Source organism: Micromys minutus (genome assembly GCF_963924665.1).
Source record: "Micromys minutus genome assembly, chromosome: 28".
Lineage (NCBI taxonomy): Eukaryota > Metazoa > Chordata > Mammalia > Rodentia > Muridae > Micromys > Micromys minutus.
Window position 1 is genome coordinate 16,855,744 of NC_137963.1, and position 26,122 is coordinate 16,881,865.

Here is a 26,122-nt window from a genome sequence, read left to right on the forward strand (position 1 = left end):
GAGGTGCGTGTCCCGCGCAGCAGCTCCCCTCAGCACTTCCTCCCTGGGACACATCCCAGCTCCAGGGGCGAGGACTAACCACTCGACAGCCCTGCCAGCACAGAGATCCCAGAGGCGCCCGCGCCTCCGCTGTACGGCGGGGTCCATGCCAAGATGGCCGCGTCCACAAGCCACCTCCGCAGGGCTCCGCCATCGAAGCCCCGGGACCCTCTGAAGCGGTGCCCGGGGTGGCCGCCATGTCGGCCTCTGACTCCAACAAGGACCTGACAAAGCCAGAGCCGGCGGGCCGGAGGAGTGCGGACAAAGCCAGGCGTCCGAAGATGGCTACACCCGAGTCTGCGGACAGCGATGCGGTGAGGGCGGTAAGGGTTTGAGGGTGGCTTGGCTTTGGGTGCTTGGAGTCAGAGTGGACAAGATTTGAGAATCTGTGGCGTCCGTACTGAATAGTCTTTTCGGAAGGCCAGTGTTCTAAGGGACCAAGGTATGAGGACATCATGGGCATATGGAGTATTAAACGCCCGTCGTATTGGGGGCATATGGAGTTGGGGATTGCTGCAATTTTAGGAAATCAGTGTTTTGACGGATTTGCCTAAATAAGTGATACTTGGGAGGGGGGAGGGGGGAGGCGCCCGTTACAGTCGCAGTGACTGAGTCTGGGGTCTGGAAAGCTAGCAAGATCAGAAATGAGGGCTTTGTGATGTATTACAGGCGGGAAGCCCTACAAGGATTAGCATTTGAACTGTGTGGGAGCTGGCGTTTTTTTTTTTTTTTTAGGTAACTGGGGATTACAGGCTGCACTGTTAAGAGGGGTAGTGTTGAGATTTGGAGAACTGGCTCATTCGGAAGATGTGAGGATCGGAAGTTGAGGCCTTGGGGTCAGTGGTCGTGGTATTTCTGAGGTCTAATAAGCAGGGTCTGTAAGAGTCCGTGTTTTATATGCCATAGCTAGCAGTGAGTGGGGGGCCTGGCGGCTAATGAGGAATACGATGGATCTATATCGAAGTGCCTATTGGGAAAGCAGATTGTCATCTAGGAAGAGAAGGTATCTAAAGTCCTATTAGTGATGGGGTGCTTGGTAAGAATTAGTAATAATTATTAAAGGTCCTTCATGATTCTGTGACTAGGGTTCTGAGGCCAAGAGCTTGTGAGCTTGCAAGAAGGTTCTGTAAGGTCGCTGGGGTTCAGCGGAGGTTACTGACTGTTCTGTAACGAATGGTAATTAGGAACTTCCATGTAGAGGAGGTTTAGGGAGGCTAGTGATTGAGGGATATTTCGGTGTCATTGTTTGGAAAACTGTAGGACAGAGTATAAAATGAACACTTATTTTTATGCCAGAGAATGTTTTAAGTAGCAACACAAAGGGCCAGTCTCCTTTTTAAAATAATTTAATTTTACTGAATATGCATTGGTGCCAGTGTGTTGGACCCCCTGGAACTGGGATTCCAGAAGGTTGTGAGCTGCCATGTGGGTGCTGGGAATTGAGCCTCTGGAAGAGCAGCCAGTGCTCTTAACAACTGAGCCATTTTTTCACACCCCTTGCTACCTCCCCCCATTCTTTTAAATTTGAGAAACAGAAAAGAGACAATAAAAATATAAATATACGTGTAAATAAGATAATTCCAGGCAAAAGTAACTGCTATGAAGTAAGTGAAAGGATAATGTGGTAGAGAGTAGAGATTGGAAATGTTTGTTTCTTTAAAGAGTTCATCTTTAAAGAAATGGCAGTTAAGTTGAACCTAATGCAGAGATCCAAAAGTATTCAAACAAGAACACCAAGGATAGAAATTAACTTCTTGTTATCGTAAAAGGAAAAAAATAACGTGGCTGGATCACACACAGAGGGAAAGTTGAAAAATAGGAAATCAGTGCTAGAAGCTTCTAGATCATGTAAGATCCTGTTGGCTATGTTGGATGTGGATTTAATTCTAATTTCAATGAGAAGCCACCGGGTTTAAGCAAGGACGTGATTTGATCAGACTGATACATCAAAAAGACCATTGTTGGCTACTCTGGAACCTGAACTACACAGGTCAGAAGTAGGTGCTAGAGGTCAGAGGTTTAGTGCAATGGTCAAAGGAAAGAGATTATGGTGACAATTTGGAGTTATACCGGAAAAAACGAAATCACTACCAGAGTGCATCTGGATGTGAGCATGGTGAATTAGACTTTGGGCTTGAAGAAATGGAGTCTAGGCATATGCATGTAAACGTTCCAATATAATCCAGCCCCCAGTAACCTCTCTCAGCCTCTGCTGGCGCTCCAGCCCATTTTGCATATGTTGCCAAAGCTTGTTTCTGGAGGAATGAGTGTGTTCTATGTGACTGCACTGGGAAAGGAGTCTCGGGTGCCGGAGTTTGCTTTCACCCTGACTCCACCCCATCCTGGTTAGCTGAAATAAAACATGGCTGTGATTACAGTTACAGTGTGGCGCCCTGCCACGCTTCCCATTGAATCGCTGAACCATAGAAGTCAAATGTATTCGGAGCTGGTGAGTCTGAACAGGCTTGAGGAAGTGGGCGTGGCTAAGAAATGGCGGAAGCAATCATTGCCGTCCACCATTAGATCCTAAGGTACCTAAAAGCCATGGAGAAAAATTAAACACAGCCTCTACTTGAGATCACTGTAAGATGCAGGATCCCCGGGAGATGGGTGGATTTCATTTAAAGCGAATGGAGAGGCGAGAGCTGGAGTTTGACAGAGAGTAGGATTTCTGAAATGGCACTGTTGAAGACTTCTGTTGGTGTCAGGGATTGGGGATTAGTCAGATTGGAGATTTGGGAATTCTGGGAGCTAAAGATCAGTGTGTCTTGTGGGGCTCTGTGATTGAAGAACCTGTGGGCAAAGTGCCTGGGAGGCTCTGCTGATGTTTGGTGTTGGAGATGTTAAAATTACTCACATGATTAAGGAGAATTGTACTGACCTGGTGATTGGAAGGGCCATGGCAGCCAGTGTTACTAAGAATCAGACTAGAGGTCTGTGAGGTAGAGATTAGTACAGGTCCAAGTCACACACTGCAGGTCTGTGAGGGTAAGGGATTGCCTTTACATGTTTCAGTGTTTATTGTGGGCAGTAGTAGATAGCCGAGAGCAAATTCTGTTGTTCAAATCACTCGGGAATGCAGAGGTTGAAGAGGAATATGATAGGAATCTGTAACATTCATAGATGTATCTGTGGCTTTTACTCAGAAGGAATGGGAGCCGCTGGAACCTGTGCAGAGAAACTTGTCCAAGGATAAGAAGCTAGAGGACTGCAGCAATCCAGCCTCAACGGGTAAGAAGAGTTCCCTACTACCCAGACCATGCATGGCAATCCCGTCCTCAAGTCCTTGATGTCTTCCCTTGATGTTTTCTTGTTTTGTTATTTTGGTGGTGGTGGTGGTGATAGTGACGATGCTGTTGTTGTTGTTGTTGTTGGTGATACTGATGTTGTTTTTGTTGTTGGTGGTGGTGATGGTGGTGGTGGTGATGGTGATGGTGGTGATGGTGGTGGTGATAGTTTGTGGTGGTGGTTGTTGTTGGTGGTAGTTGTGGTGGTGATGGTGGTTGTTGGTGGTGGTAGTTATGGTGTTGTTGTTGTTGGTTGTTGTTGTGGGTTATTTTGGTGGTAGTGGTGGTGATGGTGGGTATGGTAGTGGTGATGGTGGTGGTGTGATTGTGGTGGTGATGGTGGTGGTGGTAGTGGTGGTGATGGTGGTGGTTTGTGGTGGTGGTTGTTGGTGGTTGTTGGTGGTGATGGTGGTGGTATTTGGTGGTGGTAGTAATTGTTGTGGTTTGTGGTGGTGGTGGTGATGGTGGTGGTGGTGGTGGTTTGTGGTGGTGTTTGGTGGTGGTAGTGATTGTTGTGGTTTGCGATGGTGGTGGTTGGTGGTGGTTGTGGTGATGATGGTGGTAGTGGTTTGTGGTGGTGGTGGTTGTTGGTGGGGTTGATGGTGATGATGGTGGTGGTGATTGGTCAGAGAGTTTTAATTTCTTTTTAGTACTAGGAATAAATGATGCTTGTGCCTTTGGCTTCAAAAGGAAAGATTTACTCAATTGAGGTACATGGTCATCCCTGTTCTGAAACATTGGAAGCCATATATATTCATTAGCCTTGAAAGTCCCTGAAGACAATCATTGGGGCTTGATTTCTGAGATTGTTGGTTCAACATTCACTGTCTACCATTTCTTATAAGTAGGAAATCAAGATCTCAAACAAGACATAGTCTCTAAGTTGGAAGGAGAAGAGCCATCATCGGGAAAGGTGAAAAAAAACAGCTCAAGTAGTCTGAACAAAATAGCAAGGCCCAAGAAAACAGGAGCCAGTGCAAGTAAGTTTTTAGTTTCTTGGTGGTAAGTTTAGAGTTCTTCAAAGGGTAATTTGTAAACTTTTATTAGGGCTGGGGACACAGCTCAGAAAAGAGAGTGGTTTCTCACAAGGACCTAGATTTAATCCCCAATATGGAAAAAAAAAAGTTTTTTCTTAAAAGTCCCAGGTTTTCTTCTTTTAACCAGAAACTAGTAGAAAGAGATACCAGAATCTCTCAGGATAAAAAGAATTCATAGTACAGGTGTTTTCTTACCTTGGAGATTTTCAATATTCTTTTTGTGTAAACCTGTCTACATGAGAGGTTTGGGACAAGCTCTTAATTTATGGAGAAAAAATGAAAATGGGCGAATGGAACCACTTAATTACTCCCTTTTTAAAAAATGTGTAAACACAAAGATATTTATTTAATATAAAATTTCTTCATCACTTTAGTCTTCTACAAATCTATACGAGGCACCAAAGCAAAAATTTTTATGACTAGATGTTCTTAGTATCTGAGCTAAATTGCCCAGTAAAATCTTTGAGCTCTTTAAGGAGTACCTGTCTTTCCATCATCACTCAAGTGATATTTCGGTTCAATTTTTTAATATGATTTTATAGGATATTCTCTGTATTTACATTTCAAATGTAATGTCCCCCCCCCCCCCGCGCTTCTGTCCCCTTTCCTCTCCACTTGCTTCCATGAAGGTGCTCCCTTTCCCAATCACCCTCCCCACCTCAGTGCCTTGGTATTCCCCTACTGGGAAAACAAGCCTTCACTGGACCAAAGGCCTCTTCTCCCATTGATGCCAGACAATGCTATCCCCTGCTGCATAAGCAACTGGAGCCATGGGTCTCTCCATGTGTGCTCAATGGTTGGTGTTTTAGTTCATGGGAGTTGTGGAGGGTTTGGTTGGTTGATAATGGTGTTTTTCCCATGAGGTTGCAAACCCTTTCAGCTCCTTTAACCCTTTCTCTAGCTCTTTCACTGGAGTCCTCGTGTTCAGTCCGATGGTTAGCTGCAAGCATCCTCAACTGTATCAGTATGACTCTGTCAGAGCCTCTGATGAGGCATCCATATCTGGCTCTTGCCAGTAAGCACTTCTTAGCAACAGCAATAGTGCTTGAGTTTGGTGGTTGTATATGTGGTGAATCCCCAGGTGAGGCAGCCTCTGAATGATCATTTCTTCAATCCCTGCTTCTTTGTTTGACCTTGTATTTTCTCTCATGAGTGTTTTGTTCTCCCTTCTAAGAAGGACTGAGGCATCCACATTCTGGCCTTCCTTCTTTTTGAGCTTCATAAGGTCTGTGAATTGTTTCTTGGGTATTCAGAGCTTTGGGGGGCTAGTATCCTCTAATCAACGAGTGTATGTTATATATGTTCTTTTGTGATTGGGTTACCTCACTCAGGATTATAGTTTAAATCACTGCTTGAATGTGGTAGCTATCCATTGTAGCTCACTTTCAAATGGTCAGAGCAAGCCACCTGTCTCAGAGGGGTAGGCATGCACAATCTCTTTATAGGAGAGGTGCTACAATTCCAAATGCCATGCTACTGGGGAACCGGAGAGGCAAGATCTTCCATAAAGAGCAAGAGTACAGTCAGTCACCATCCAGACTGTGGTGGAGGAAAGCTGAAATTCAGGGTTCAGCAGCATGAAGGGATCGGCTTCCATCTCCTAGCCCCTTTCTTACCTGTTTGCCTGTTGCTGAGCTTTCAGAAGACTCTTCTCAACTTTCAATCTTGTTCCTGTTTACCATATTAAAAAAAGAATCCTCAATTTACTCTGTCCTCACCTGCATGCCAGGTGATGTGTCAGATTTTCTATTAATGAATTCAGACATTCTTAGATCAGTCTTTTTTTCCGCATCTCTGGTAATGATGGATACTCCTAATGATTTTGTTTCCTTCCTTTAACTACAAAACTCCTCATACTCTTGTTCTGTAGACCAGCATTGTGTCCATCCATCCTTAATCCCTGGGAAGATTTGAATGAGATGTAGCCCTGTAGTCTCAGGCATTTGAGACATCACCCAGTTGAAGATGCTGTTTGGGGAGGTTTAAGAGGTGTGGCCTATTTCCTACTTAGAGTTCAAGATGTGAGCTTTCAGCTTTCTGCTCTGTGATGGTCCCTTGCTGCCTTGTCTCTCTGCCATGATTGTAAAGAGAAACCTATCTCTCTGAAAGGATAAGGCCCCTCCCATCCATTCCCTGTTGACTTGGTCATGGTGTTTTATCACAGAAATAGAGAAGTAACTAATACAATATCTAGTCAACCTTCTTGCTCTCTAGTGCCCACATTAATAGCTATGAACCTTAAGTTCTTGCAGGGTCTTTAAATGAGTGAGTTACTCACCAGCTCCCCTTTCTTTGCTGATGGTCCCTTAATATGTCCTTGTGTTCTATTGTGTGTCTTTCAAAAACTTCTCACATACAAATACAAGCTAAGTTTTCTACACTGGCAGCTTCTAGATGGCATCTCCAATGTCTTTGTTGTACCTTTTATGGGAACTGCTTGTAGAAAAGTCTTTAAGAGTCAGCTATGGAAAGTCTCATACTTATTAGTCAGAGGCTCCTCTTATCCTCTCTGCTTTTGTCCTGTGTTCCAATATCTTCTTGTCGAGTCCCATTTGTTTGTTTTCCTTAGTTGTCATTGACACTACATGAATCATATTTATCTTATCTAGAAGTCTAGTTCTTAGGAGGATTTAATGAGTTTTCTTTTCCCTAATTCTTCTTATATGTTACTGATAAGTATTATCTATACTTGCAGAGCCCAGTGAGGCCATGCTTAAGTTTCTGAAGTTACATTTGAGTCCTCTTGAAATTCAAGGTCCAGTTGCTGTCTCAAATTAAGAAAATTATTTTCCTGGGGAGGGGGCCACATACACCTCAGCACTCAGGAGGCAGAGGCAGACACATCTATGTGAGTTTGAGGCCAGCCTGGTCTACAGAGTGAGTTCCGGGACACCCAGGGTTACACAACAAAACCCTGTTCTTAAAAAAACAAAGAAGGAGAAACAAGAAAGGAAATGAAGAGAAAGTAATTTTAGCCTTAATTAGTTATTATTCTATCACACCCAGCTCTGCCCTGCTGTGATCTCGTTACATTCCAGGGACTGTGACTCACAATCCCTTCATAGTGAAGTGTTCATGCTTTCTGTCTTTGGTGGGGGAGGGGGCGGGTTGGATACCAGCCATGATAACTCCATTCATCTCTGTAAGAAGTGGTTATAGGGCCATGGAGATGGCTCAGTTTGCAAAGCATAAACCTGAGTTTAGCTCTTCAGCCCCCATGTAAAACGTTGTGCCTTGGGGCACCCACTTGTATTCGAGCACCAAGGAGGTGGAGACTGAAGCTGAGGCTTCTTGGTCAGCATTTCTAGACAACTTGGGAACTGTGTTTGGTGAGAAACTTTGTTGCAGAGCTAAGATAATGAAACTAATCTAGGAATGGCTCGATGTCAAACTGGAGTCCACATGCATGGGGTGTGGACATGTGCACACATATACAACAAACACATATGCACACAAGCAAAGAATGTTTTAACGTTACATGTCAAGATAACAGGTGGAAGTCTTGATCACTTTCTTTTAAGAAGGAAATTTGTCACTGTCTTCCCATCATCACTGGGTATCACAAGACTTTGTGTTGTCATAGTACCTGGAGAGTCCTGTTTATCTCTTTATCCAGGGTGCTGAAACTCTTGAGTCCCCAGATGAAAGAGCAGCTAAGAGTTCAGCTTTTCTGAAATTCCCTTCTCCTACTATTCTACTTTCCATCAAACATCTCTCTCTCCCTCCCCCACCTCTGCCTTTCTGTGTGTCTCCAGTTTCTATTCTTTCTGTGTTTCTGTCTCTGTATCTCTGCATCTCTCTCTCTCTCTCTTATTTTTAACATTAATTTCTATTATATATCCCTGATTGGTCTGGAACCCTGCCTCCTGAGTGCTGGGATTAAAGCTGTGTGTCACCATAGCCCACCCCAAACCACAATATCTTAAATGCCCTCCATAAAAGTGAGAATTCCAGTCATCAATTCAGATGTTCTTATTTTCTACATATAAAATTATTTTATCACTGAGGTGGCTATTCACTCTGACATATGTTTCTCTCTTTAAATGTTTAAAGTTCTTACCTCAGATTTTCCCATTCTATTTCTATGCAGAGAGCAGGTAGGGATACTCTTAGAAAAAAAGAGAAATATTAAAAAATGTTTCTAGAGGTATAATTGTGCAGTATTTAGGAAAAAGAACATAAGCAAGTTCTTAGAGTCATGAGAAAGTGTGAAATTGGCCATCAACAAGTGGAATGGTGACGGGATCAAAGGCGTGTACTCCACAGCTCACTGATAAAACAGGTGGATGCTCACTGTAACCCAAGTGATGTAAAGCATTTCCCAGCTAACTGCTAGGAATTTCATGACTTTGTAAAAGCATCAGGGAACTTAGAGGAATTATGGGGTCATTGGTTGTTTAGCAAGAATGTCCTCGTTACATTGCTCGTGGAAGTGAAGGGAGGAGCAGCCTTCTCTGCTTAGTGACGCAGTCATCTGCTGGCTCCTCAGTTCTCCTTGGCAGATATATTCTGTTTTAGTTTCTTTTAGTTAGCCTTAGTAAAAATAGAGAAATTTATTGAAGAGGCATGAGTACACCTCTTATAACCTAAGGGCAGAGACTTTAGCAAAATTCTATCAGGAACAAGAACTGGAAACTCAAAGGTCACCATAAAGTGAAATTATGCATGCCATGTTCTTAAGAACAAATAGTTCCATATTTCTGCTTCTTCCTGTGTGTGCATGCATGATTTATTCTTTGTATTGAAGAGCTTTTCACCACATGGGATAATTATGGCTTTTTCAGTACTTACATCATGGCAACTTAAATTTAATCACAATGGGGAGACAAGTAGTGCTTTGCTATGTAGCCCTGGCTGACCTCAAACTTAATGAAAAAGTATCATCTTGTTTTAGCCTCCTGAGTACTGGCATCAACAGGTATGTGCCACCATACCTGGCATAATCACAAAGTTGTTTTTTTTAACTTATTGCATTGCTCATTCAGCATTCCTGTGTCTATTTCACCTTCTTTCCCAAGGTTACAAGATCCTATTTCTCAGCAGCCAAGTCTTTCAGTTGTTTTCCCCTGGTTTTACTATAGATTCCTTCCTATTGGGTCCAAGAGGACAGGAACGTTCATTTTTTTTGAACAACTTTATTTTTAAAAACAAAGATAAATGTACAAATTTTAAGCATTTTTGCATAAAAGTATACAAATACATTTTTGTCAGTGCTTGGCTTTTTTTTTTCCCCAAAGGTTTGATAGTGTGCATTAAGGGCTTACTAGTTACAATGAACATAAAGTACATGTAAAACAGGATGTAACCTGTAATTAGTCAAAGTTTTTTTGGTGTGTAAGGATTGAGCATAATTTTTTTTTCTTTTCTTTTTTTCTTTTTTTTTCTTGAACTTCACACAGTCTGTGAGTTGTTTCTGGGGTGTTCAGAGCTTTCTGGGGTTAGTATCCAATTATCAGTGACTGCATATTATGTCTGTTCTTTTGTGACTGGGTTATCTCACTCAGGATATGCTTATTTTCCATTGGGATGTTAGGTTTGAGTAAGTATTCAACCCCAAACAAGGAGGGTATCTCTTTTGGACACTTATAAACAACTTCAGTGGGGTTGCAGAAACTCACAAGAAGGTCTCATTATTTCTATTTTAGAAGTCCAGCAAGATGGTGAGCAGATGGAGGGAAAGCAGAAATCCCAAAACAAACTCATTAAGGAGTCAGCATTCAGGAAGAAAAGTTCAAACAGTAAGAAAAGCAATGACTGTGATTTGTTGAAGAAAAAGAATGTTCATTCAAAACATGCTCCTACTGAAAAAAAAATTCTCAAGTCCAACTCACATGGAAAGAAACTGAATCAGAATTTTGACTTACCCAGTCAGATTAAAAACTCTATGAAAAAGAAACCCGAATCAGCTAATGAATACAGGAAATCACTCAGCCGTTCTTCATCAGATGTTAACAAAGAAGAAATTTCAACTAGAAAGAAATGTGACAAGTCACCCAACAATAGGTTATCTGGTAAAGGTGACAAAAACCAAACTGGCAAGAAATGTGAGAAAGTATGCCTTCATAGTTCATCCCATGCCAAGGAAGGCAAAATTCAGACCGGGGAGAAACAGAAATCACCCCGACGCAGTCCATCTAAACCTGACAAAGCCACAGGCTCTGGGAAACCTTATGAATGTAATCAGTGTGGGAAGGTCCTCAGTCATAAACAGGGACTTCTTGACCATCAAAGGACTCATACTGGGGAGAAACCATATGAATGTAATGAATGCGGCATAGCTTTCAGCCAAAAGTCCCACCTTGTTGTACATCAGAGAACTCACACTGGGGAAAAACCATATGAGTGTGTTCAGTGTGGCAAAGCACACGGTCATAAACATGCCCTCACTGACCATCTAAGAATCCATACTGGAGAAAAGCCCTACAAATGTAATGAATGTGGAAAAACCTTTAGACACAGCTCAAACCTTATGCAACATGTAAGATCTCACACCGGTGAGAAGCCGTATGAGTGTAAGGAATGTGGCAAATCCTTTCGATATAATTCATCTCTTACTGAACATGTGAGAACACACACGGGTGAAATACCATATGAATGTAATGAATGTGGCAAAGCTTTTAAGTATGGCTCATCCCTGACTAAACACATGCGAATTCATACAGGGGAGAAACCATTTGAATGTAATGAATGTGGGAAAACTTTTAGCAAAAAGTCACACCTAGTTATACATCAAAGGACTCATACAAAGGAGAAACCTTATAAATGTGACGAGTGTGGAAAAGCTTTTGGACATAGCTCATCTCTTACCTACCATATGAGAACTCATACAGGTGATTGCCCCTTTGAATGTAATCAGTGTGGTAAGGCCTTTAAGCAGATTGAAGGCCTTACCCAACACCAGAGAGTTCATACAGGAGAGAAACCCTATGAGTGTGTTGAATGTGGGAAAGCCTTTAGTCAGAAGGCACACCTCATTGTACACCAGAGAACTCATACAGGAGAGAAACCCTTCGAATGTAATGAGTGTGGAAAAGCCTTCAGTGCAAAATCACAGCTTGTTATTCATCAGCGATCACACACTGGAGAGAAACCCTATGAATGTATTGAATGTGGCAAAGCCTTCAAACAAAATGCTTCTCTTACCAAACACATGAAAATTCACTCAGAAGATTAATCTCTGGAGGGATATTAATGTAGGAAATCTGACAACTGACTTGTTTGGTGTTGTTTAATCTTAAAGATGTTCTCAATTTGATGATAGGAAATCTTTTTAAAGAAATCATTTTGTGTGATACATGAAAGAATTTGAATATGGATCTTTACATAAGAGCATTAGATGGTAAAAAAATTAAACTTGATTCTAAACCTTTACAGAAAATACTGTATTGTTATACTTGTTATAAATTCTCTCCATATTAGATTAAAATATTAAACTTTAAAAATTGTGACTAAGAAAAGGGGATAACATCTGAAATATAACTACAGAGAATATCCCATTTTAAGAAATTGTGGATAAGGAAATGAGGAGATGTCATAATCAGTAACATGCTTTTTAAGCGAGTATGGAGATCTGAATTCCATTTTAGGATCTATGTAAAATCTAGATGTGGTGTGTTTTAGCAATCTCATAATTGGGAAAGTTGAGACAGAAGAGTCCCTGAAACTACCTAGCCAACCAGACTTGTTTAATTTGCAAGTTGTAGGTCACAAGGGGAAGAAAATACCTGTTCTAAAAGCAGAGTACAGGGCTCCTAAGAAGCAGTACTCAGTTGATATATGCCTGTATATATACTCACGCACACACACATTTGTGAAAATGCTAACTAATTAGAGAAACAAACAGTAAAGTATGACAATTCATGAACTTTTTAGGTGTGTGCTTAGGCACCACATTTAGTATTCGATTTACATTTATGCTTTCTGCACACTTACTGCCTTGTGTAAAATACAGGTGAGGGTGAGAGCCTACTCTGGTATACTCTGGCTGTCTTTGTTAATGTTTTTGTTAGCTTCTGAATTAGTAAAAAACTTTGGGGACTTATTTTGTTTGGTTTGTTGTTTTGTTTTGTTTGAGACAACATCTCACCATGTAGTCTGAGTTAGCCCAGAACTTGTTATGTAGACCAGGCTGGCCTTGAACTCATAGAGATTTGCCTGCCTTTGTCTCCCAAGAGCTAGAATTAGAGGCTTCAATAGAAGACTTTAAGGGGTTTTGTCTAGATATTGTTAATAAGAGGTTAATTAAAAAGTGAAAACTGCTCAACATGTGTTGATAGTACTTGTAATATTGTTAAGAACAGAAAATAGATTGTTGAATAGTATATATAGTATGTTCTCATTGTGGACAGAGTATGTACGTGTTTTCAGTCTTTTTATGCCTCCGTGTACATATATATGAATTTATACCCATATATTTGTATATTAATAGTCTTGTTTATTTTTAACCTAGAAAAAAATCACTAGTGGCTACTATAGGAGTGAAGCATTGTCTGACTATTTTGTCATGTATGTGTGTCTTACTCAAATATATATTATATTAAAATACTTTTATATGCACAAATTAACAGTTTTAAAATAGAGCTGAGTATATTCCAGTGTTGTTTGACAAAGTAACATAAGATTTCTATACTCATTTTTGAACAATATATTTGAAGTATATGGCATTAAACCTTGATAATGAATTCACAAAGAGTTTCCAATAGATCACAGATCTTGTTAACATGACTCATAACTGTAACTACTTTATTTCTCTTGTTTGCTATTAAAAACTAAGGTTGAATTCTGATTGCAGACGAGTAACAGTGGTATTTTATTTCATATTCAGAATGCTAATTCACAAATGTCTTAGTCAAGGATTTTGGCTGTATCTCCACAAATGCCTCCACATCCTGTTCTTGCCCAGTAACAGATATTGTTGCTGGGTCACTCACTGGCTTCTCACAAAGTCTGCTTTAGAATGCTTGTCGGGAAGCATTCCAGAAGGTACTGTCCATCAGTTTGATTTTTTTCAAGAGACCTGTCTGCCATTGCAAACTGCATTAGTTAGGTTCTATTGCTAAGACAACATGACTAAAAGCAACATGGGGAGAAAATAGCTTATTTCACCTTGTAGCTTAGAGTTCATCATCTGGGAAAGGCAGGGTAGGAACTGAAGGCAGGAATCTTGAGGTAAGAGGCCATAGAGGAGTATTGCTTACTGGCTTGCATCTCATAACATGCTCAATCTGATTTATTGTGTATTAGGACTATCAGCCCAGGTGGCATCTCCAAAGGTGAGGCAACCCTCTCAAATCAACCATCAAACAAGAAACTACACCACGGGCTTCCCACAGGTCCTTCTAGCGGGAGCATTTTCTCAATCGAGAAACACTCATAATCCTGGTACTTTGGAGGCTGAATCATGACCATGACTTTGAGGCAAGTTTAAAAAAAATATAGGCTCTTGGGCTGGAGATATGGCTTAGTCATTAAATGCTAATCTTACAACCAATAATATAAGCATTCATCTCCCAGCACCCACAGCTGTCTCTCCCACTAAAACAAAATGAAACAAAACAACAAATAACACAAAACAAAAGCAGCCTGTCTCACCCCCTTCCCTGCAAAGAAAATATTTGATTGTAACATTATATATTTTCACAGCATATTCATTAAATTTCATCTCAAAAACATCTATGGCCCAGTCATTAGAACTTGTCTAGTTTTATTCTGTTCCCCTCAGTATTTTATCTATTAGGCAGTCTAGCATAATAGTAGGCCCAAAATAAATAGGTGATTAAATACTTTATGAAAATACTTAGTTCTGGTTTTTCCCAACTTTCTCATTTCAGAAAACAATAAAGCATAAATACGGGCAAAGCAAAGTATGTGTGTACACATGTACATCCTTGTATTGGAAAATTACCTTATGAATATTGTGGTTTCATATCCAAATAAGAGCTCTTACAATATGAGATCCACTGGCATTAGTAATTTCTCTCCAAGTGGAAATCTAGCACCATGCACAGAGCTGGAGAAAGCCTGCATCTATTTAGAAGGTGTCTTAGTCTGGGTTTGTATTCCTGCAAAATTATCATGACCAAGAAGCAAATGGGAGAAGAAAGAATTTATTCAGCTTGCACTTTTCACATTGCTGTTCATCACCAAAGGAAGTCAGGACTGGAACTCAAGCAGGTCAGGAAGCAGGAGCTGATGCAGAGGCCATGGAGGGATGTTACTTACTGGCTTGCTTCCCTAGGTTTGCTCATCTTGCCTTTTTATAGAACCCAGGTTACCAGCCCAGGGATGGCACCACCCACTGTTGCAGTAAATATTAAAGAGATCTGGCTTATCTCTTTATCAGCCCCTGTGGTTTCATTCCAAGGATTTCCCTCTAGTTTGGAGCAGTGCCCATGGATTCTCACTCGGTCCACAAACTGTTTTCTCCACATTTCCTTTTCCAGACAGTTCACTCCACCCACCCTTCTGGTTCTGTCCCGGATGCAATTACTGCCCTGGCACTTTTTCTTTTTTCCCACACAAATCTTACTCCAAGGCCTGGTAACCTTTTATACAGGTTTATATATTTAATTCTCAATTCACAAACCCTCTATACAATAAGATCACATCCAATGGACAAAGACACAAATTGTTGTTCTATATAAGATAGAAGACCTAATGAATCCCTTATAATGTTCCTATCTAACTATTACCAATTACAGCCACAAGGATCTGGGTCTGCTTTTCCCAGCTCTATCTTGATTTCTTTCTCAGATCTCTCTTCATCTTCTGTTTTCCTACCTTTTCACTGCATATCTCTCCACTGTCCAATCATGTATCAACTTAGCATAAATCTACATATTACTCTTTTTGTTTAAAAAACAAACAAAAACCCTTTACCTTTAAATGTATACTTAGTGTGCAATTATTACCACTTGAAAATATTTAAATGACTATGTTAATTATTTTGGGTAGGCTATAAAACTAAATTAGTCTTCAACTCCATCAGAAATCTAAGAATGGCCAAATATCTGAAAACATAGGAAGCCTAACATGGTTTCCAGAGCTGAGAGAGGTTGTAGAGACAAATATCCACTAGCAGTCCCCCGTTAGAAAATGCGATCCAGAGGATCTGGCCCAGGATCACTGACAGATCTTGAAGGGCTGATAATTCTGGCTTGGTAAAGGTTATCAGTTGGTTATTCTGCACAAAGTGTTTCTTTCTGGACAGTTGGTTCAAAATTAGATAAAGAAAATTAGTCACTGACTCTGAGAGAGAATGGTGATTTTTTGTAAGTGTAAAAGGTCATTAATGAAAGAAGTCTGTACACCAAACAGAGTTATTCCAGACATATATTAGGGTATTAACAAATAAAAATCTGATGCTTCAGATTGAGCACTGGACAAATGCAAATACTTTCAACTAAGGTTCTGGTTTTACAGTACTTTTTTAGAGAATGTATTAATCAGTGTTTGTTTTAAAGATGGTATATAGAATTAATGATCAAGTCATGTTTGTTTTTTAGTTAGAAGAAGGGATTATAGAGTTTACCCAAATCATGTGGGAATTTTCACTTGCAGTTCATAAGATAGGAGTCTGTACACTAGACAGAGTGAATATAGAAATGTGTTAAGGTAGTTATTAATAAAGATCTGATGCTCCAGATTGAGATGACAGATATAAATACCGCAGACTAAGGCTTCAGTTTTACAAATTGCTTATTAATTTGTAAGTGATAGTAAGTTAGTTTTATGATTACCCTGCTAAGGATATATGGCTTGTCAGATGCCAGCTAATGAGGGTTTATAATTATCTTAGTTGTTTATATTTTTTTCAAAATGGGTATGATGTTGAGTTTTGTGTTTATATTATTGCTCTGGAAAAGAATACAAGATACAAGATACAAGATATTCTAGTTGCCAACTAAGGGACACACTATTTTGAAAGAAAAGTTTTATCTTTGTGTTTTTAAAAAGTGTGATTTAGCTCTGTGTGCCTTCCAGAGTTATATGGATTATATTTGATAGAGGTAGACCACCTGAAAAACTAAATTTAAAAAGATCAAACAATTTTTTTTTCTCGATACTAAAATGTTTTCTGTTGAGTTTTATGTATATTACAGAATGTGCAGCTATGGTGAAGCTTGTCATAAGAATGCTAAACTGGCCTGATCCCAGACATCAGAGACTGCAACAATTGTCAGTGTGGCTTTCCTTCTCAAGGCCTGTCTGGTTTTCTCATTCCCCTTCCTCCTCCTAAATTCTCAATGCCCATGTATTCAGCTTGAAGAAGCTATGAAGACTTTTCACTTGATTCCCTGGAATTTGGGGTGTGAAAGTGGCTATTGAAAGGTTGTTTGTATGAAGAATTTAAAAATGGACATAGCATTACAGGAAGGAATTAGCTAGAATTAAGTATACAGCAATAATCCTTTATTGGTAACTAAGCTGATTTCATATCTTCAATGGGAGAAACATTTCTAATTGGTACAAAGTTAAAGTTATAATCTTTACAGTGCTATAAATTGACTTGATACAGATTTAAGGTTTATACTCTGTTTTTAGTTGGTTAAACAATGCTAGTTAAGGGCTGGATAACAAACTCATGGTTCTGATCCAATAATAGGATGTTTTTGAGATATTTCAATAAAAAATGAAAGAGTATTCAAGACTTAATAGTTCAAAAATGCTTTCTGCAGTTAGGTGGTTTTCAAAAAGGCCAGAAATCCATAAATTATAGTCATATTTGCTCCTTACAGTTCCCCTTTGGTGGAAAACAAAGAAATTGAGCATCTCTACCTCCAGGTGACATATACTTTGTGGCTAGGCATCCACTAGGCAGAAACTGCTGATTTCATCTATAGACTAATACTGTCCAAAAATTGAAACTTTATGCAGAATAGTCAACTGATAATCTTTGCCAAGCCAAAATTATCAGCCCTTCAAGATTTCTGCATTTCAAAGTCTGTCAGCAATTCTGGGCAAGAAGGCCAAAGAGTTACACTCACATGTTGCTAACAGGCAACTACCAGTGGAGATTTGTCTCTACAACCTCTCTCAGCTCTGGAAACCGTGTTAAGCTTCCTATGTTTTTAGATATACCCTCTGAATATTTCCCAGAATTCCAAATGTCACACAACCACAGACAAACTCTATCTACAGCTGGTAAAACCATGCCTCTCAAGACCTCGAGGCAAATCACAGTCAGGTGCTCTGAAGCAATCCCATATCCTCACAACTGGGATCAACACAAAACCATAGTCTTATAATAATGTCTTTTTAAAAGAAACCAAAATCCAGAATTCTCATTGCATTTCTCCCATTTTGTTTTAAGCCATTAATTATCCTGGGTGGAGCAAGAAAATAAGACAGAGACATTCTCAACAAACTAAGTACTTTTCTGGTCAGTGGCCAAGGCTTTCAGACTTAAACACCTCCTGCTGTATTCCAATCTTTACACTATACACTTTTCATTTCCTGTGGAAATATAATCAAATCTACAACCCTAGTGCAAAATGCTCCCTGGCTTTTGTTTTTGTTTTAACACATCCTTATAATGGATAGGCTGGTTTAATATCACAATTTATTTTCTATAATCAAGTGTATCTCAGCTGCTATTGTTCCTTTTTCTTTAACATCAAGAATATTAACAAAGCAGTATTTAGTTTGTCCCTGGGAGTCTTAATTCTTCCTTTTTGTTTTATAAGCATTTCTTTTAAGGTGTGATTAAATCTTTCTACAACTGCTTGGCCTGTGGGATTCTCTGGTGTATCTGTAATGTGCTTTATATTATGCTATGCAAAGAATTGCTTCATCTTAATGGAGACATATTCAGGGACAATGTCAATCTTAATTTGTACAGGTATCCTCACAATAGCCATTGCTTCCAGTAAATGTATGATCACAGAACCAGCCTCCTCAGAACTCCAAGTAGGTGCCCACTGAAACCCTGACTATGTATCATTGGTATCATGTATAAAGTTTGGTATTTTGATCTCTACAAAATGAAATACATCCATTTGCCAAATTTCATTTCTTTTGGCACTCCTATGGTTAAGTCCTGTGAGTAATGGATTTGGTCATACAAAGAACAAGAAGGTCATTTTTATAGTCTCCTGGCCTTGTTGCCAGGTGATGGAAAATTTTTTTTCATTAAACCTCAAATTTTAACATGGTCTTTTTCATGAGGTTATGAGATTTTTTAAACATATTTACTATTAATAATATGTCTATTTATACATTACTTTATGCTAAGGGACCTGGCAAAACTCTGTGAGACTGAATGTTAATTTTGAATTATCCAGAATAAATTCAGCTGTTAGTATATGCAGAACAACTCTTTCTGCATATTAAGAGCCAGTAATTATATTAAGAGAATCTAGTAATGCCATAAGGATTGCATACGGCTCTGATTTTTGAACTTTAAATGGGCTTTAAATTACTTTGCTTATTTTGACTTACTTGGAAATCATTAAGACTTGTCAACTTGTTTCTTTTGATTTGTGCCTCTTGTGGTTGATTTTTTAAAACAATTTTAAAAACTTTTTTATTTTGGTTCACAGTAATTTTACATCATATGCCCACTCACCACTCTATCTCCTCATATCTACCCTCATCCTTTGTAACCTTCCCCAAAAGAGAGAGGATAAAACGTCTTGTTGTGGAAGCTGTAGCATGTATAGTGTGCCCCACAGTATTGACTTTTGTTCATACTTCTTTCCTTAAAATGTTCATTGCAATGATTTGTTGGTCTCTGGCTTCTGCTATACTCTATCAATACTGGAACCTCACTGGGACTCTTCTAGGGTAGTCTTGTCTTGCCCTGTGTCATGGAGATCCTGTAATTTTGGGTCTCTAGAGCCACTTCCTTCATGTACACCAGCAGTTCACCAATGAGGTAGAGGTTGGGCCGGGCCAATTAAAAGCCCTTAATCTGAGCCCTCGAGGCATCAGAGATGGTCAGTCCACGAGCTCTCACATGCTTATGCCCGAAAAGCCAGCTCACCCCAAATCCTGAAACCAGGGCCAGCTTCCCAGGTGAGGTGCAGGTAATTGCTCTCACAAGTGCTGTACCTGTGAGGGGCATGGCCAGTTCTCCCACTCTCGGAATCCTGGGTCCAGCTTTTCTGTCTACCAAAGGTGGCAAGAGACAGGGAAGGGAGTGTCTCTCCCTTGTCCATGCTGCCACACAGCAGACAAGGGGAAGGACACTTTCTCCTGCACTCACACTCTTGGGACCAGCTCATCTGTAACCCCCACATTCATGGCCAGCTCCACTATGTTTCCCAGGCAATGTCTGGGGCATGTTCTTAATGCTGCATCAGGTAATTCTGTAGGCCTTTAAGTGGTGTCTCTGACCCCTGTGGCTTGCTCAACCCTATTCCTCACTCTTCTACAACACTCCCTGAGCTTGGCCTGATGTTTGGCTGTGGGTCTCTGCATCTGTTTCCATTCAGTGCCAGATGAAGCCTCTCAGGAGACAGTTATGGTAGGTTCCTGTCTGCAAGCATAGCAGAGTATCATTAATACTGTCAGGGGCTGGCTCTCTCAAATGGAATGGGTCTCTCAAATGGAATGGCCAGTCATTGGTTGGCCATTCTCTCAATCTCTGCTTCATCTTTTTCCCTGAACATCTTGTAGGCAGAAAAATTTTGGGTGGAAGATTTTGTGGGTGTGCTAATGTCCCCTTCCCTACACTGAAGTTCTGCCTGGCTACAGGAAATGGTCAGTCCAGTCTCCATATCCCCTGATGGTATGAGCCTTAGGTGGGGTCATCCCCATAGACACCCCAGGGCCTTCCCAATCCCAGGTCTCTAGCTAGTGTCAGAGTTACCTCTCAACCAATTTTTGTTCTCACATAAAGCCTTCTCTAGTCCCTCTTTCAACCTGATTCTTATTACAATTATCCTCCTCATCCCCTCTCTCACCCATCTACCTTCAATGACTATTATGTTTCCCTATTTTGAGTAAGATTCACAAGTCCTCCCTTGGGCCCTCCTTGTTACTTAGGTCCTTTGAGTCTGTGGATTGTAGCATGGTTATCCTGCACTTTATGACTAATGTCTACTTATAAGTGACTAGATACCATTCATGTCTTTCTGGATCTAGGTCACCCCATTCAGGATGATACTTTCTAGTTCCATCTATTTGCCTGAAAATTTCATGATGTCTTTGTTTTTAATAGCTGAATAGTATTACATTGTGTAGATGTACCACATTTTATTTTTCCATTCATCAGTTGAAGATCATCAAGGTAGTTTCCAGTTCCAGGCTACTATAAATAATGTTTCTATGACATAGTTGAGCAAGTGTGTTTATGGTATAGTGGGGCATATTTTGAGTATATCCCCAGGAGTGATGTAGCTGAGTCTTCAGGTAGAATTATTTCCAATTTTCTGAGAAACTGCCAAATTGACTTCCAAAGTGGCTGTATAAGTTTGCACTCCTACCAGCCATGGATAAATATTCCTTCTCCAATTTTCACCAACATGTGCTCTCACTTGAGTTTTGGATCAGAGCCATTCTGGTTGATGCAAGATGGAATCTCAGAGTCGTTTTGATTTTCATTTCCCTGATGACTAAGGATCTTTAGGTGCTTCTCAGTCATTTGAGATTCCTCTGTTGAGAATTCTCTTTTTAGCTCTGTAGCTCGATTTCTAATTGGGTTATTAGGTTTGTTGATGTCTAATTTCCCGAGATCTTTATAGATGTTGGATATTAGCCCTCTGTCAAATGTAGGATTGGTGAGATCTTTTCCCATATTGTAGGCAACTGATGGTGTCCTTCACCTTTCAAAAGTATTTCAGTTTTGTGAGTTTCCGTTTATTAATTGTTGATCTTAGTGTGTGAGTTATTGGTGTTCTTTGGGAATTTGTCCCCTGTGCCAATGTGTTCAAGGAGATTACACACTTTCTATTTCTATTTCTATTTACACATAGTGTGCTGGTTTTATATTGAGTTCTTTGATCCACTCGGACTTGAGTTTTGTGCAAGGTAAATAAATATGGGTTTATTTGAATTCTTCTACATACAGACACCCAGTTAGACCAGCACCATCTGTTGAAGATACTTCTTTTTTCCATTGTATGATTTTGGCTTCTTTGTCAAAACTCAAATGTCCATCAGTCTCTCTCTCTCTCTCTCTCTCTCTCTCTCTCTCTCTCTCTCTCTCTCTCTCTCTCTCTCTCTGTGTGTGTGTGTGTGTGTGTGTGTGTCTGTGTGTGCATGTGATTTCAGATCTTTGATTTGATTTTATTCATCAACCTGTCTGTTTCTGTACCAATGTCACATAGATTTTATTGCTATTGCTCTGTATGCATCTTGAAATCAGGGATGATGATTCCTCCAGAAGTTCTTTTATTGTTCAGGATATTTTTGTTATCCTGTTTTTTTTTTTTTTTTTTTTTTAATATGTGGTTGAAAATTGTAAAAGTGTCTAAAGAATTGGGTTGGAATTTTGATGGGAATTGCACTGAATTCATAGATTGCTTTTGGCAATATGACTATTTTCACTATGTTAATCCTACTGACCCATGAGTATGGGAGTTATTTTGATCTTATGAGATCTTCTTCGATTTCTTTCTTCAGGGACTTAAAGTTTTTTTCATACAGAGATTTCACTTGCTTAGTTAGAGCTACACCAAGGTATTTTGTATTATTTGTTGCTATTGTAAAGACTGTTGTTTTCTGATTCTCTTTCTCAGACTGCTTATTGATTGTATTAAGGAGGCCTACTGATTTATTTTGAGTTAATTTTGTATCCAGCCACCCTGCTGAAGGTGTTTATCAGCTGTAGGAGTTCTCTGGTAGAATTTTGAGAGTCACATATGTGTACTATCATATCATCTGAACAGTGATATTTTGGCTTCTTTCTTTTCAATTTGTTTCCCTATGACCTCCTTTTGTTGTCTTATTGCTTTAGCTAGAACTTTTTTAAAGTACTACATTAAATTGATAGGGAGAAAATGGGTAGCCTTGTCTTATCCCTAATTTTAGTAGAACAGCTTTTAATTTTTCTTTATTTAATTTGATGTTGGCTGTTGGCTTGCTATATATTGTTTTTTTTAATGTTTTGAAATGTACCTTATATCCCTGATCTCTCCAAGACATTTAATGTGAAGAACAGTTGAATTAAGTCAAAGACTTTTTCTGCATCTTATGAAATGGTCATGTGATATTTTTCTTTCAGTTTGTTTATATAGTGGATTGCCTTGATAGGTTTTTGTATATTGAACCATTCCTGCATCCCTAGGATGAAGCCTACTTGATCATGGTGAATGTTGTTTTTGATGTGTTCTTTGATTCTGTTTGCAAGTATTGCATTGAGTGTATTTGCATCAATGTCCATAGTGGAAATTAGTCTGAAGTTCTCTTTCTTTATTGGGTCTTTGTGTGGTTTATGTATCAGAGTGACTGTGACCTCATAGAATGAGTTCGGTAGTGTTTTTTTCTGTTTCTATTTTGTGGAGTAGTTTGAGGAATATTGGTATTAGCTCTTTGAAAGTCTGTTAGTCTGCAGTAAAATCATCCAGCCCTGGGTGGTGTTTGTTTGTTTGTTTTGGGGGGTTGAGAAAATTTTAATGACTGTTTTTATTTCTTTAGGAGTTACATAGGATTGTTTAAATCATTTACCTGATCTTGATTTAACTTTGGTAAGTGGCATCTGTCTAGAAAATCATCTATTTCATTTAGATTTTCTAATTCTGTGGAATACAGGCTTTGGAAGTAAGGCCTAATGATTATTTGAATTTCCTCAATGTCTGTTGCTATGACTCCCTTTTTATTTCTGATTTTCTTAATTTGGGTACTGTCTCTTTGCCTTTTAGTTAGTTTGGGTAAGGATTTGTTTATATTGTTGAATTTTTCAAAGAACCAGCTTTTGGTTTTGTTGATTCTTTGTATTCTTTTCTTTGTTTCTAATGTATTGATTTCAACCCTGTTTGACTATCTCCTGCCAACAACTTCTCTTGGGTGTGCTTGCTTCTCTCTCTCTCTCTCTCTCTCTCTCTCTCTCTCTCTCTCTCTCTCTCTCTCTCTCTTTCTCTCTCTCTCGGAGCTTTCTGGTGTACTTTTAACTCATTAGTATTAGAAATTTCCAGTTTCTTTTGAAAACACTTAATGCTATGAACTTTCTCATAACACTGGCTTTCATCTTGTCCCATAAGTTTGGCTATGTTGTGCCTTCATTTTCATTGAATTCTAAAAAGTGTTTAATTCATTTCTTTATTTCTTCCTTGACTCAATGATCATTGAGTAGGGAATTGTTCAGTTTCCACAGGTTTATGTGGAAAGTCTAGATTTAATGCATGGTGGTCTGAGAGGATACTAGAAGTTATTCCAAATTCTTGTGTCTGTTGAAGCTTGCAATGTGACCAACTATATGGTCAGTTTTGGAAAAGGTTTCATGAAGTGCTAAGAAGAAGGTATATTCTTTTGTGTTTGGGTGAAATGTTCTGTAGATACATGTGAGGCCCATTTGATCCATAGGTTATGTTAGGTTCCTTATTTCCCTGTTTAGTTTCTATCTCAGTGACCTGTCCATTGGTGAGAGTGGGGTGATGAAGATCTGTATCTGTTTGATTGTATTCTAATGTATTTCTTTAAAGGATATAATCATTTCTTCTTTAAATGCCTTTATTATTTTTATAAGATTAGATTCAATGTCATTTTCTTGTGTTTGAGTTGTGTTAGGTTATCCAGGGTTTGCTGTAGTAGGGTAGCAGTGTTCTGAAGATGGCACATTTCTGTGACCCTTGTTTATTGTATTCTTAGGATAGCCTTTAGTCATCTGGCAGTCCCCAAATGTTCCTGGTTTAGCAGGTATTAGGAAATTGGATCTAAGCTATATATTCCTGGTGCAGCAGGCCTCTGGTGGACAGCCTTGGGCTGGGTGACGAAACTTATGGGACAGTCTCTGAGCACTTAGTTGTGCCCCATGTGACATGGAGGGCAGAAGATTGGGGGTAGAAGGAAGGGTCTAACCTGGATGTTACAGGTGCAGCAGGCCTGGTGGAGGATGGTGGAGTAGTGGCTGGATATTGGAAACGGGGAATTGGAGTGCAGGCTGCACAGAGCTCAGGTCACCTTGTATTTTGTTAAGAATGTGTTTGTACAGATTTTCATGCTTTCTCTCTTTGTCATGTAATATCAGAATAATTAAGAGACTATCTGTGGTTGTCATATTTAAATTTTGAGATAGCGAAAGAATGTTCCTTACGGGGACATTATAAATCTTACAATGCATTTATGAATGTATGAGGGATATTTATACCATGTTGTACACAATTAAGACACTGTTAACTATAGAATGCTTTTTAGATTGTATATGAGACATTTATATAGGTACAATTATGACCCATGTATTACTTCTATTTGAAAATGAAGCCTGACAAAGGGAGATGTGATTATGTGTCAAGATGACAAGGGGTGGGTTTGTAATGACTTTTCTTGGCTGTTAACCACAGCTGGAGTTCACTGAACCCTTAGCAGCTCAGTGCACATGTGAGAGATTTATTAAGTCAACAGAAGACAGAAAGACCCACTTTTAATCTGGATTCTTTTGAGGAGGAAAGAACCACCTTCAAATGGGGTCACAACTTCTGCTGACTGCCTAAATAAATGACAAGGAAGAAGGAAGCTCCCTCTAGATAGCTTCCCCTCACTCTTGCTGGCAGGTCAATTCTTTTATAAGCATTAGGGCCTACTTCTTTGGAATTCTGACACACACTGAGAAGCAGTTAAGACATTTAACCTTGTGGATGGAACAACTACTGACTTATTGGACATTCAGTTAGTAGATTAGCTAAGCTACAGCCTGTAAACCATTCTAATAATCAAATTACACACACACACACACACACACACACACACACACACACACACAGAGTAAGTTTTATTCCTCTAAAGAAACCCACCCAATACAATACTACAAAGGCACTTACATTTGATTTGTAATGGGTAAGAAGAAATGAAAGCATTTATAAAGAAACTGGAACAGAAAAAATGTGATGTCATATAAAACAAAGTAACACAAAAGGACCAAGAACAGGTTCCTATGGAGAAAGAGCTCAGGCTACCTGAAATAACATCAGCAGAAGAGCCCAAGTTCTAAAATAGAGGGAATAGCCCACTGATAGGGAATGGTGACTTGGTAACCATGACACCCTGGGTTTAATCCTCAGCTCTCAATGAGCAAAAGAACAGAATGTTACTCAGAGATTAAAATACTAGTAACCAAGGCTTTTAGTTGAAACAATAATTTGAAACATTTGTAATGAAAGATGAGATTAATATTTTAATGTAGATTAAAAACAGATTCTTTGGAGCTGAAGTTACAAATGTTTGTGAACCACCATGAGGGTGCCATAAACCAAACCTCAGTCCCCTAAAAGAGCATCCTGTGCTTTTAACTGACGGTCTATCTTTCCAGTTCCCTGTTTTGTCTATTTATACATTTTCTAAATAAATTTAATGCGTATAAGTGTTTTAGCTGCCTGTGTGTCTGTTTACCACATATATGACATACCTGTGGTTGTCAGAATAAGGTGTCAGATTTGCAACTGGCGATATAGATAGTTGTGAACTATCATGTGTACACTGGAAACTGAATTCAGGTCCTCTGTGAAGGCATAAAGTGCTCTTGCCCACTGAGCTCTCTCCAGCCTCAATTATTGTATTTTTAAAAAGGACCATACGATTACAAGTTTTGTGCTCTATAATCTCCAGCTACTGACTGCAAATTATACATATAAATGTAATATGTATGCTATGCACAAAGCACAA

General features: G+C 39.4%; 1 protein-coding gene across 1 annotated transcript; it reads left to right on the forward strand.

The window, feature by feature from the left end:
* Positions 1-236: 236 nt before the first annotated feature.
* On the forward strand, positions 237-13,047 carry ZFP37 (ZFP37 zinc finger protein; the record flags this gene model as incomplete). Its single annotated transcript, XM_080940171.1, has 4 exons — positions 237-362; positions 3,186-3,270; positions 4,175-4,306; positions 10,009-13,047. The coding sequence occupies 4 exons, from the start codon at positions 237-239 to the stop codon at positions 11,535-11,537; spliced, it is 1,872 nt and encodes a 623-aa protein (XP_080796297.1). The 3' UTR covers positions 11,538-13,047.
* Between the last annotated feature and the right edge of the window lie 13,075 nt (positions 13,048-26,122).